Consider the following 12,334-nt stretch of genomic DNA (forward strand, 5'->3'; position numbering starts at 1 on the left):
TCCACCCACATTCTTCCCCGCCCTTCAGTCCCTCCGTCCGATTGAACCGGAGAGCCGTCAATCATCCTCTCCTGCAAAGGAGGGAGCTAGGAAGGTGCCAGGCAAGCAGCAGGTTCAGCTGCGCTCCGCGGGAGGCCCCGCCCCCCGTTGCCTCCCCGCGTGCGCCGTTCCCTGGCTTGGGGGCGTGGCTTGTGACGAAGCCGGGGTGTGTGTGAGAGAGGTCGCGCTCGGAGACGGCCGCGGCGGCGTATGAGCGCGGAGGAAGCCGGGAGGGCGGGGCTTCGGGAGAGGCAGTCGGGAGTTTCTCGGTCGCTTCACGAGAAGGTTTAGGTGGCGACGACCAGGAGGGCGGCTGGCGTGCGAGGCTGAGGTGGGCCAACGGTGTTCGTCTCCCCCCCACCCCTACCCTTCCCCCGGTCCTTCACAGCCTGCGCCCCAGGCCCGGCTCGGTTTTCCGGACTTAGCCCGACACCAGTCTTTTCCTCCTAACGCTGTTTTTTTTTTTTTTTTTTTTGTGGTTACCTAACCGAAAGCTTTTCCTCCCTCACCTGCGGTCCCTCTCTCCTTCTCTCATCCCCGAGTTCGGTCTCGCGCTTCTCCTCTCCCGCTTGCCGCTGCCTTTCCTCACCCGTTCCCTCCCCTCTTCCACCGGCCTCACGCCGCCGTCATGTCTGCGGGAGGAGACTTCGGGAACCCGCTGAGGAAATTCAAGCTGGTCTTCCTGGGAGAGCAGAGCGGTGAGTTCAACTTCCAGCCTCTCGCGATCATCGCGATGCAGGGCTGATCAGTCGCGACAAGAGGAGGAGGGGGAGAGGAGCGTGTACTAGCTCACCCATCTCTGGTGGATTGATTTGATTTTAACTTTGTTTCTCATAATTCTGAAAAAATGCATCGTGCTGCTAAGTGATGAATATTTTTGGTTGAATGTCACTTACGTGGCCAGTTCATTGCTTTCATATTATTTTCCGCTTATTGCTCCGCCTTTTACTCCGATCTCCCCCCTCTTCCACGATATCAACTGGTGTTTCCCGCAGTGGAAGTGAAGGAAAAAAATGTGAAGTAACGATGGCCTTGTTAAATGATGATTTCCATTGTTGTATACGTTCAGGTTTCTTTTTGTAGATGAAGATGACCAGCCCTGGCTGCATGAGGTTATTTCATTTGCTGTTTAATTTTTACAGCGTCCTCCTTCGTTTTCTCGATGAAAATGCATTTGTCTCTTCCCTATCAAATTGTTCGTTGTAGGACTAATTCGTATCAGCACTCTGAGATGCTTCAACATAGTGTAAGTGGTGTTTTCTTTGGGGGGGGGGGGAAGAGGAGCAATTTTTCCATTTCTCAGGGTAGTGCACTGTTGGTGGATATCCGAGAGATGGTTAGGGGGATTGAAATAAAGCTACATTGTATTCTTTGCTCAGCACAATTTCACAATGAATGGTGTCATGACATGTCAACTGTTTGCAAAAAAAAAATAATTTCGAGGCGCATATGCTCTTACCCTGTGGATTAAACGCTTGGGACGTTCCCTCACTGATTTGGAGAGGGGGTGGGGGCTTACAGTATTTCACGGACACCGTCAAAGGTTTTAGCTTGGCTGCCTGGGTGACTGCCTTGATTCATTGCCTGCTCCCCACGTTCCGCAAGGGTTAGCCGTCTCCCACTCGGGCTGCAATACACAAGTCCAGTCTTGCTATCTTTGACTTTCTTGGTGCAGAGCAGCTGGGGTCAGGCTTTCCTCAGGAATGGAAGCGATCTGGGTATGCTTACAAAGTACCGTTCAATTTCGTGTAACAATATTGACAGATTGACTCTAAAGTGCTTTATGTGCACTCCTGGAGGATGCTCTTGGCTTGTTAGTCGCATTTAGTTTGTATGAAGCATAAGGTATTGGTCATCAAAGAACATCTTTGGAAGGTAACTGTTAGGGCTCATAGAGTATATCCTATTGCAATCACAGTAGAGGCACACCCAACCTTGGATCTTTAATGTTTGAAATCTTTTAAATATTTTACAGTGGGCGTCTTTCATACCTCATATGTCGTATTGAGGTTGTACTGCTTTTTTTTTTTTTAAATCTCAATTAAAGGCAAGTAGGTCGAAATTTTTTTTTAAGCTCTCCTCTGCTTATATTGTATCAAACTGATACTGCAAAGCTAGAAACATTTTTGACATGGAAGATTAATCTGGTCCATATATAGGTGCAGCAGAGAAGGCTGCATATTTCCATGTAAGCAAGGCTCTAATGAAAACCTGCCAGCATGTGATTGTTTATGAATTATTTATTTTTAATAGGTGTCTCTGGATACAGACCTCTAAGCAGCCTCCTATTATGGCCAGTAAAGATGTGTACTGGCTTTCCATTTTGTTTTATGACAAATGGACATGAACATATTTGGTGCAGTTAATAAGTGCTGGGAATTTTAATACACAGGCCTTGTTTGCCAAAGTGTTGTTTTTCCTCTATGGTGACTATGGAAAAATCTTTAGTTACAGAACCTCGGGGTATTTAGGAACCTTTAGTTATATTTCTCTGTAGATCTAATATGTGGGCTAATGATACAGAACAATAATGTACAGAGAAAAATTGCAAATGTGTATGTAATATATTTACAGATCAGAGCAGTCCAGCTTTGTATAGCTAATGTATATTTTATGCATTGACTTAGAGGTTTAAAGCTTTATAGCTCTTAAAGTAGATGGGGTACTTAAGTGAATTATCCTTTGCACTAGATTTTTTATAGTTAATCCTATATTTTTTTGGCCTTTGATTTAAAGTAGCAGTCCTAGTTAAATAATTGCGGGGTAATTCAGAAAGCAATTTGACAGACCTTTTTTCATCTTAGTTTTTAGTTAATTTCTAAGGTGGAAGTAGTGATTATAAAGTTTGACGTAGCCATGTCCTAGGTAGCCACTCACCATTATGAATGTATATAAATCAGGGACTGAATGCAGGTAAGTTTAAGTATTTAGTGAGTGACCTAGTTAGTATTACTGCTTTCTAGTCCTTATTCAGTAGGCTTCTTGAGAAATGATGCATATTTCATACTTATACATCTTTTATTACTTAATTATATAAAACCAATAGGCAAAAAGGTGAATAACCACTAAACCAAAAAAACAAAAGTGGTATAACCATCTAAATCAACTAATCCTGTTTTTTCTGTATATTTTTTTAAATCATTATATGCCAGCAGCATAGAAACATGATGGTAGCAAAAGACATAAGAACATAAGAATTGCCATACTATGTCAGAGAGGGTCTATCATGCCTGGTATCCTGTTTCCAGCAGTGGCCAATGTAAGTCACAAGCACCTGGCTGGATCCCAAATAGATGTAGTGGCTTGCAAAAGTATTCAACCCCCTAAAAAGTCAGCAGATTTGTGTGGATTACAGATGACACACAGATTGTTCCAGACAATGTTTATTGCAAACCAGTATGTTCTTCAAGTACATTTTCAGTCACAATTTATTTCACTGCATTTTTTTATAAAATAAACTGGAAAATGTTTCTTGCATAAGTATTCAACTCCTGTGCTGTGGAAGTCCAGGTTTACATAAATGAAAGATATTGTCCTTACAATTGGTCTCTACCTGTGAATCATTAGAAAAGGTCAGCTTTTTCGGATAAAAAAATCCCTTAAATCAGTACCATTGGTCAGCCTGTGAATCTGAAGGAAAGCTATGAAAATGAAGACCAGAGGGCATTCTAAGGAAATTAAAGATAGTTATAGACATGCACAAGAAAAGGCTACAAAATAATATCCAAGTGCTTGGGTATCCCAGCGAGCATTGTTGGATCAATTGTGAGGAAATGGAAACTGCATCATACCACCCAGACATTGCCTAGACGAGGCCGTTCCTCAAAACTCAGCGTCGGAGCAAGGAGACTTGTGAGGGAAGCCATAGAGACCCCAAAACTCACTTTCAAGGAGCTACAGAGTTCAATGGCTGAGACTGGAGTGGAGGTGCACCAGTGAACAATATCAAGAGCTCTGAATACAACTGGCTTGCATGGGTGGGTGGGTGGCTAGAAAGAAGCCATTACTGAAGAAAAACCACATCAAAGCATGTCTGGAGCTTTCCGGAAAGCATCAATGACCCAGCTAAAATATAGGATAAGGGTTTGTGGTCATGATACCAAAATGGAGCTTTTTGTCCAAAATTGAAAAGGCTATGTGTGGCGCAAACCTAACACTGCCCATTCCTCAGCAAACACCATCCCAACTGTAAAGTATGGGGGTGGCAGCATCATGCTGTAGGGATGCTTTTTCTCAGTGGGGACTGGGCATCTTGTTAAACTGAAGGACGGATGAATGGTGCAACATACAGGGAGGGAGATACTGCAAGACAACCTGCTTCAGTCTGCTAAAAAAACTAAAACCTGGGAGAAAGTTCACCTTACAGCAGGACAGTGATCCCAAGCACAAGACCAAAGCAACACAGAAGTGGTTGAACAACAAGCTGAACGTTTTACAAGGGTCAAGCCCAGATCTCATTCCACTCGAGGATCTGTGGCACTATTTGAAAATTGCAGTCCATAAGCATCATCCAACCAACCTGAATAACTTGGAGCAAATCTACCAGGAAGAATGGGCAAAAATCACTCCCAAATAGTGTGCAAAGCTGGTAGAAATGTGCCCCCAACAGACTTAAAAGCTGTTATAGCAGCAAAAGGTGGTTTTACCAAGTACTAGTCTGAAAGGGTTCAATACTTTTGCAAGCAGCATTTTTCAGTTTTAAATTCTATTTTACAAAAAATGCAGAAAGATGATGAATTGTGACTTTGAAAGTTTTACTTTAATAGCATACTAGTTTGTAATACACAGATTGTTCCAGACAGTATGTTTGTGTCATTTGTAATCCCCACTCACCTGACTTTTTAGGGGGTTGAATACTTTTGCAAGTATATTTTCATACTCAATAGAAGTGAGTGCACAGCCCTTTTACCCATACTGGTTGGTACCAGCTAACTTTAGTGGGACTAATCATCCTAGCCCTTCTGTTGGGGCAAATTAGTTGATCCTTAGCTGTCATATTATGCATTTGGTGACGTTCTTGGCAGTTCTCACTCCATATCCCTAGAATTTCCTGTTTCCTTCCCTCAGCACTTCCACTTGCCCCCTCCAACTCCCTGATATGCTGGTATGTTAAAATAATTATTAAATGTTTTTTATCCTCTGATCGCAAGTGGGAACAAAATGACATCACAATAAAAAGAAAAATAAGAAAAAGTGTACAATTTGGAAAACGTACATCCAAAAGCACAGGGAGACACCTTACAGTACAAAACATTATTAATATACATTATAAAAAGACAAATGGGTCTGAAGTATGTTCAAACTTGGTGCCCTCCCTTCTAAGCTTCTCAGTTAAAGCAGTTTTCTTTGAGTCCTCCAGTGATTGAATTGTTATATCCACCTCTTTTGATATCCTATTCTAGCACTGAGCATAAACTTAAAGAGAGGATTTTCAGAATAGAGACTGACTGATACTCTGATCTCATGGCCTCTGCAAATGGCACTTTATTCAGTAGTTCCCCATGATGATAGGTCTCTTATGTCTATTTCATGCATTACAATTTACAAACTTATGATACTTAGGGGGGGTCATTTTCCAAACGTTTCGCATGCAAAAAGGGACTTTTCGCGTGCGATATCTAAATCGGGGCAGGTTCTGGGCGGCGTCCACACCAGAAGGGGAGGAGTTGGGGGCGGACGCCACGAAGACATCGCTGATGGCGAAAAGGGTAAGGAGCCGTATCGCGGTCAGTAACGCAGCCAATAACACCACCTTTCATGGTGGAGAAAGGCCCATCCCCCTGCTTCAGGGGGCCCCCCCCCCTGTTACCCCGGATTTTCTAAGGTCTGACCTTAGAAAATCCAGGCCATAGTTATACTGTCCAATGTCAGAAGTGTCCAGAAGAGGGTAACGAAGACTTGGAAATAGTAGATGCTGTTTGTTTGTTTATTTATGCTTTTTATATACCGTCGTTCCAGAGGTAGATCACAACGGTTTACATATTTAGCATTGAGTTACATTGAATTTTTTATAACCTTATTTACAAACAGCATTAGAATAAATGAGAGAGTAACAAATATAGGAAAAATAGTAATTACATCAAGAATAGATTAAAAAGTTCAAGAGGTAATTCAAATAGTTTGTTTATGGGTTTTTATATACAGATATTAGTGGGCACATCGTATCAGTTTACATCAAACTGAAGGCAGAAAGTACATGTAACAGGGAAGGGGAAAAAGGACTGTAGGGAGCATGGTTGAAATAACATTAAAAAAAGGGTATGATCTGTTTCATGAATATACAAATCTGAAGAGATTTTGTCAGATTAATTTTAAGTTCATAGTTTTTTTTATTTTTTAAAGAGCCAAGTTTTAAGATCTTGTTTGAATTTAATTTTTTCAGTTGAAAGTCTTAGAATAATACTAGGTAAAGAGTTCTAAAGTTTAGGTCCATCAATAGTAAACATACGATCTCTAATTGGTGATAGGTGTGTAATATTATTGGGAGGAATAGAGAGAATGTTTTATTTTGAAATCTTAAATTTCTTAGTGGATTGTAGAGTTGAATTGAAATTCCTGCAGGGGATGGGTCAATATTGTTGACAATGTTGAAAATAAAAAGCCATTGAAGGTCTATCAGAGTGGGAGTTGTTTGATCAAATTCTCTTGTTCTGGTAAGAAGTCTGGCTGAAGCATTTTGGGGTTTAATTGTGTTTGCATGGAGACCAAAGCAGTAGGGAGTTGCAGTAGTCTAGGTTGGAAAAAAATCAAATAGGCCGATACAGTAAAGTGCGGCCGCGGTTACCCTGCTTCTAACCCGCTTTCTAATCACAATTTGGCCGCGTTAGTCCAACCCGCGATTCACTATCCCTTTTAACCCATCCTTACTGCTTCTTTAAATCAACGGGAAACCATTTCTGCCCGCGGCATGTATATGAGATGTAAACGATCGGATTAGCTATTCCCTCCCATACAGTAATGTGCGCCCTGATTATCGCTTTTTTAACCTGCAGTTTTGCCGCATGTTTAATCTGCTAATTTACCGCCTACCCCTACGTTAGTGTGGAGCGTCAGGTCAGACGAAATTTCATGGGCAAACGACCCTCTCACCCCCCCCCCCCCCCACCGGGACAAGAGCCAGGATCGGGCAAACTTTCCCTCAGCCCCCGTTCACCTGCCCTGGTCGCGTCCATGGTGCTGGTCTCCCATGCGGGTGTGCTGACAGCTCCGGAGCAGGAAGGAAGGACCTGTTGTTTCCAACCTAAAATTCAACGCGCCGGGAAAGCCACTCTTCAGATCGCGACTAATCCCATCCTCCAGCCCCCGCTCACCTGCCCTGGCTGTGTCCATGGTTGCCGGTCTCCGGGGCAGCCCCAGTCATCTCTTCCATCCTCCCGGGGGCAGCCGGCGGCGAGAGCAGCCCGGGGCGGATCACGAGGCTGCTTCCAGCAGCCCCCATCGGCAAGGGTGCATGAACGCACGCCGTGACCTGAGCGCCCAGCTGGATGTCAGAGGTCACAGCGTGCGCCCATTCACCATCGCTGGCGAGGGCTGCTGGAAGCCCCTCGCGATCTGCCCTGGGCTGCTCTCGCCGCTGGCTGCCCCCGGGAGGATGGGAGAGAGGACTGGGGCTGCCTCGGAGACCGGCACCCATGGACGCAGCCAGGGCAGGTGAGCGGGGGCTGGGGGATGGGATTAGTCGTGATCTGAAGAGTGGCTTTCCCGGTGCGTTGGATTTTAGGTTTTCTTTTGCTTAAAGTTGGGATCCACTTCCTGGTACCTGACGTTTGAAATGACAGGTACCAGCGCACCCAGGATACTGTATAGGCGCTGAATAGCGCCTATACAGTAAAATGGATTGTGCTTCATGGACATGCGTTGGATGCGGCTTGCATTTGCATGCCACTTAAATACAGTATCGAGCGGTATGTGATCCAGACTGTGCGTGCAGCAAACGTGGGTGTGCCCGGCACTAACGCACCTCTTTCTACCGCACCTTACTGTATCGGCCTGCATGTTTGTAGAACTGTGCGGAAGTCTTGGAAAGTAAGTAATGGTTTTAGGCAATGTAGCATTCTGAGTTTAGCATAGCCAGACTTGATTGTCTTTATGTGTCTTCATATTGATATTTTCATCAATTTGGATTCCTAGATCACGAACCTCATCTGAAAGTGAAATTTTAGAAATTTCAATGTTAAGAATAGGTGGTGCTTTTGGGGATGTTTTCTTTTGTTAGTCAATTTATTTCAGTTGTATTGGTGTTGAGTCAATTTCAGTAGAGCGAGTTTTTTTGTATAGATTTCATATAGTTTGAGTTGCAGAGGTTCTTTCAAAGGTTTCTTGAAAGGGGATGTAAATTGTATATCTGCATATATGAAGAATTTGATGTTTAAAAGGGTGGTAGCTCTCTGGCAAGTGATATGTAACTTAACATCCTGTCTCTGTGTGTTACAAATTAGATCTTCAAAAGTATTCTCTTTTTCTGGTGAATTAAGTCAGGATGTACAGTTGTATATTGGCTGCCCAGATAAATTTGAACTCTAATCTGTTTGAAACATGACTGTTGGGTAAATACATTGCAAAATTTAAAATTTTGTGCTTTATCAAATGACACACAGTATTCAGTCTGTCATCCATTTCAACCTCTTCATTTTGATAGACAATCCTATGAGGGTGGGAAAATACCTTTTTTATTATCGTGTTCCATATGACAATTACTTTTTTTCCCCCTTTCATTATTTAAAATATCTTGGTATTCAATTTCATTTCTTTGAGAAATATAAAAGACGTAAACATAAAAATTTACATTAAATATTAAAAATAGTGTAAAAGCATACATATCGAAATAATATTACAAAAACAGGGGAGTAGGCAAGTTGAAATAAGTTATGGTCTGTTAGCGGGTTGAAACTAGAATGAAAATGTTATTGTTTTGTGGGAACTCTATTGAAAACTGAGGAACATAAATAAGTGTGTATTTAAAGATTTTTTTTGAAGTCATAAGGAGTCTGGAAGAGAGCTCCATAAAAGGGGACCAGTGACAGAGTGCATTTTCTTGTTAGGTCTAATCGTGACACTTTAACTGTAGGAACATCTAATAAACGTTTGTCTTGTGAACGGTGCTGCCGTGCGGGTTGGTAAAGTCTAAAAGCAGAGCCAAATAGCTGAGGGGTTATAAATGAGGTTATGAACAATTGATAATACTTTAAACTGTATGCATTGTTTGGGAAGCCAATGTAATGACTGAAGAACTGGGAATAAGACAGGCAGCAGTGTTCTGAATCAGTTGTAGAGGCCGAAGAGCAGTGTTAGGAAGACCAATGTACAAAGAATTACAATCTAAACCGGTTAAAATTAAGGCTTGGAGTACAGTCCGAAAGTCATAGTAACATAGTAATGACAACAGAAAAAGACCAAAATGGTCCATCTAGTCTGCCCAGCAAGCTTTCCAAGGTAGTAACTGCTGCTCAGTGTAGGTTACCCCCCACGTTTCTGTCAAGGGTAGTAACTGCCGTTTCGTGCCAGATAAGCTTTTTTTATTTATTTCCATCCTCTAGCCTTTAGGGATCCACAGTGCTTATCCCAATCCCCTTTGAAATCCTTCACAGTTTTAGTCTTCACCACTTCCTCTGGAAGGGCCTTCCAGGCATCCACTATTCTCTCAGTGAAGAAATTATTTCCTGCCAAAATATTTCTGCAGGGTTCAGTTTTAAACGATTATGAGATAGCCATGTGTTAATGGCCTTTAGGTATAAATGAGTGTGTTTCCAGGAGCATGTGTAGGGTACTAGGAATTGGATGTCGCCCGTGTAGATTTTAAGTTAGTGATTGTATTTGCTTGCATAATGGTTCCTAAGATGGGGGTTCTCAAATACAGTTCTTGAAGACTTCAAATGGGTCTGGTTTTCAGAGTAACCAAAATATGCAGATGAACGTGGTTCTTGGACCAAGAGTATGGAAATATATTTGGTGAATATTCATATTGGGTACCCTGAAAACCAGTTGTGCCTGTGGAATGGAGCTGAGAATCCATGATTTAAAACTTGTTTTGTTTTTCTTTTGGTGAGCCTTTCTCTTGTCCCTTATAATACATATGATAACAGAATGCCAAATGCAATAGTACAAAGCTCTCAATGATCTGTGATTTTGTTATACATATCCCTGTTGCTATATAGTGTTACACTGTGCTACCAATGCCCAGTTGAGGGAATCTTTGCCCAGAATTTTATCATTACATCCCCCAATGCGTGAATGGGCAATATAATTTGATTTATTAATTTATGCATTTTAAACATTTATAAACTGCCCTTCCATAGGTCAGGGTGGGGTATAGTTTGCACATCTATAATTTTTTTTTTAAAGTAGGACAGAAAAAGCAATGAACAATCAAACTGGAGGCATTCCAGATAGGAGGGCATTGCCAAAAAGTTAATTTTCTTCAGATACCATCTTAAATAGATGAGTTTTTAAAGTTCCTTTTTGAAAATTGGCGAGCCCTTTAAGTTCGTTATGTGTGCAGGGAGCGTGTTCCAAAGAATTGGACCAGTGGTAGATGAGGCCTGCTCATGGGTCTCATCAAGGTGAGCCAGTTTAAAGGGGAGGGTACATCAAGGAGACCTTGGGACACGGCTCTGAGTGGTGTTGGAGTATATATCTTTAATGTTGAGGAAATCCACGGAAAAGTGATATTGGTTAACAGATTATGGATTGTGATTGCAAGTTTGTATTGAATCTGGTAGGAGACTGGGAGCCAGTGCAATGACTTGAGAGCAGAAGTAATGTTTTCCTGGAGTGGAGTTCCAGTAAGTAAATGTGCAGTTGCATTTTGTAACATTTTGGAGAGGGCGGATGGAATTGTAGTCAAGATTAGAGAAGAGAGGCTTGAAGGATAGTTCCAAAAATCCTTTGAGGTGACGAAGCAGGCAGAGTTTAAAGAATATAGAGTGGGAAACAGCGTTTGTGAGCTTGCATGGAAAGGGAATGATTGATCAAAACACCAAGGTTACAGACTGTATTGATAATCTTTAAAGCAAGTAATAGGAGTGTTGTCATGTTTTTTTTTCTGTGTATACATTATTTTAAATAAATATTTAGGATAATATGCTAGTGAAAACATATTGAGCTTCTCCCATATACTGCCATTGTGAAGATAAGATTTGTTGAGCTGTAATTGTGGATGACTAAAAGGGAGAGAAGAAATTGAATTTATTGTAAATATAAACTGCATCTCTTTAGCACCAAAAAGGATCAATAAATATTGGAAAATACAATGATCAGAATGTCAGGTAATGATCCTTTTTAGATCTGGAACTATCATGTAATCCCAAGATTGCCTTAGATTAATTCGTTGAAAAGTGGAATCATTAATGAATTGCATGAACCTGTTTTACACTCTGTTCTGCAAAGTTAATTAACTTTTTAATTGTTTTAAGAATAATATATCTGCAACACAAAAATGATGGTGTTGCAAACTGGAGAGGACTGATCCAAATTAGGGCTGGTTCTTCCTTGAATGCTTTCTTGTGGGAAGGCTAAGACTGTGTTTTGGTATTATAGTGAATCTTGGCTTTGGATGCATCTGTAGAGCAGCATTTCCCAACCTTTTCAAGCTCAAGGCACACCTACATTAACATGGGCATGGAGTAGGGCTTGTATGGTCAAAATAAGAGCTAGGGAAGCACTGAAAGCCTTGCCAGTTTCTCTTCTAAATTCTAAAACAAAGGGAGAGGATGGAAGTACACATGGACAGAGCTCAATGAGCCAGTTCTCTCTTTATAAAAGTGCAGGAGAAGGTTTCGTTAATTAGCTTAGCTGCTGCATATGGCTGTCAGAGCTCCCAACACTGAGTGAATCACATCCAGTGCTCTGTGCACATTCTCCCGATCTCTCTCAGCCTCGGGATAATATAGAGCCTGGAAGAGCCCAGGAGTGGAAGACGAGGAGGTGCTCTCTGCACTGTTTGCCACAAAGAGCAAAGCTCAGCTATCCATGCCCTGTATGCTACTCATTAAATACCACGCTCCAGGGGGGCCCAGGAGAGAGTGAGCGAGGGGCACCAACCCCTACCTACATCTGAAGTAAGAACTGCCTGGAATAATAACCAGGACTTCACGCGGTGAACCCTCGGTGAGAGACTCGACCCCCCCCCCCCCCCCCCCCCCCCCCCCCGGGCTGTGAGAGGGCGGAGCTGGATGACGTCGGAGGAGTGCGTCTGCCCATAAAGCCGGGGGCAGACAGCGCACCGCCGCTGTCGGCGCGCGCTCCGTAAGGGGCGTGCGGCTTGGACCGGCTTAGGCGGGAAGGCGCTTTTCCTCTT

The 12,334-nt window shown here is 42.6% G+C and overlaps 1 protein-coding gene across 2 annotated transcripts in view; it reads left to right on the forward strand.

Moving 5' to 3' along the window:
- Positions 1 to 210: 210 nt before the first annotated feature.
- Positions 211 to 12,334, forward strand: part of RAB6A (RAB6A, member RAS oncogene family) — a 274,025-nt gene continuing 261,901 nt past the window's right edge. For both annotated transcript variants that reach the window (XM_029602119.1, XM_029602120.1), the window contains exon 1: positions 211 to 737. In XM_029602119.1, coding sequence (XP_029457979.1) covers positions 668 to 737 — 70 coding nt within the window. In that variant the 5' untranslated portion in view covers positions 211 to 667. The remainder of the gene's footprint in view (positions 738 to 12,334) is intronic.

Source organism: Rhinatrema bivittatum, chromosome 5 (assembly GCF_901001135.1).
Source record: "Rhinatrema bivittatum chromosome 5, aRhiBiv1.1, whole genome shotgun sequence".
Taxonomy (NCBI): domain Eukaryota; kingdom Metazoa; phylum Chordata; class Amphibia; order Gymnophiona; family Rhinatrematidae; genus Rhinatrema; species Rhinatrema bivittatum.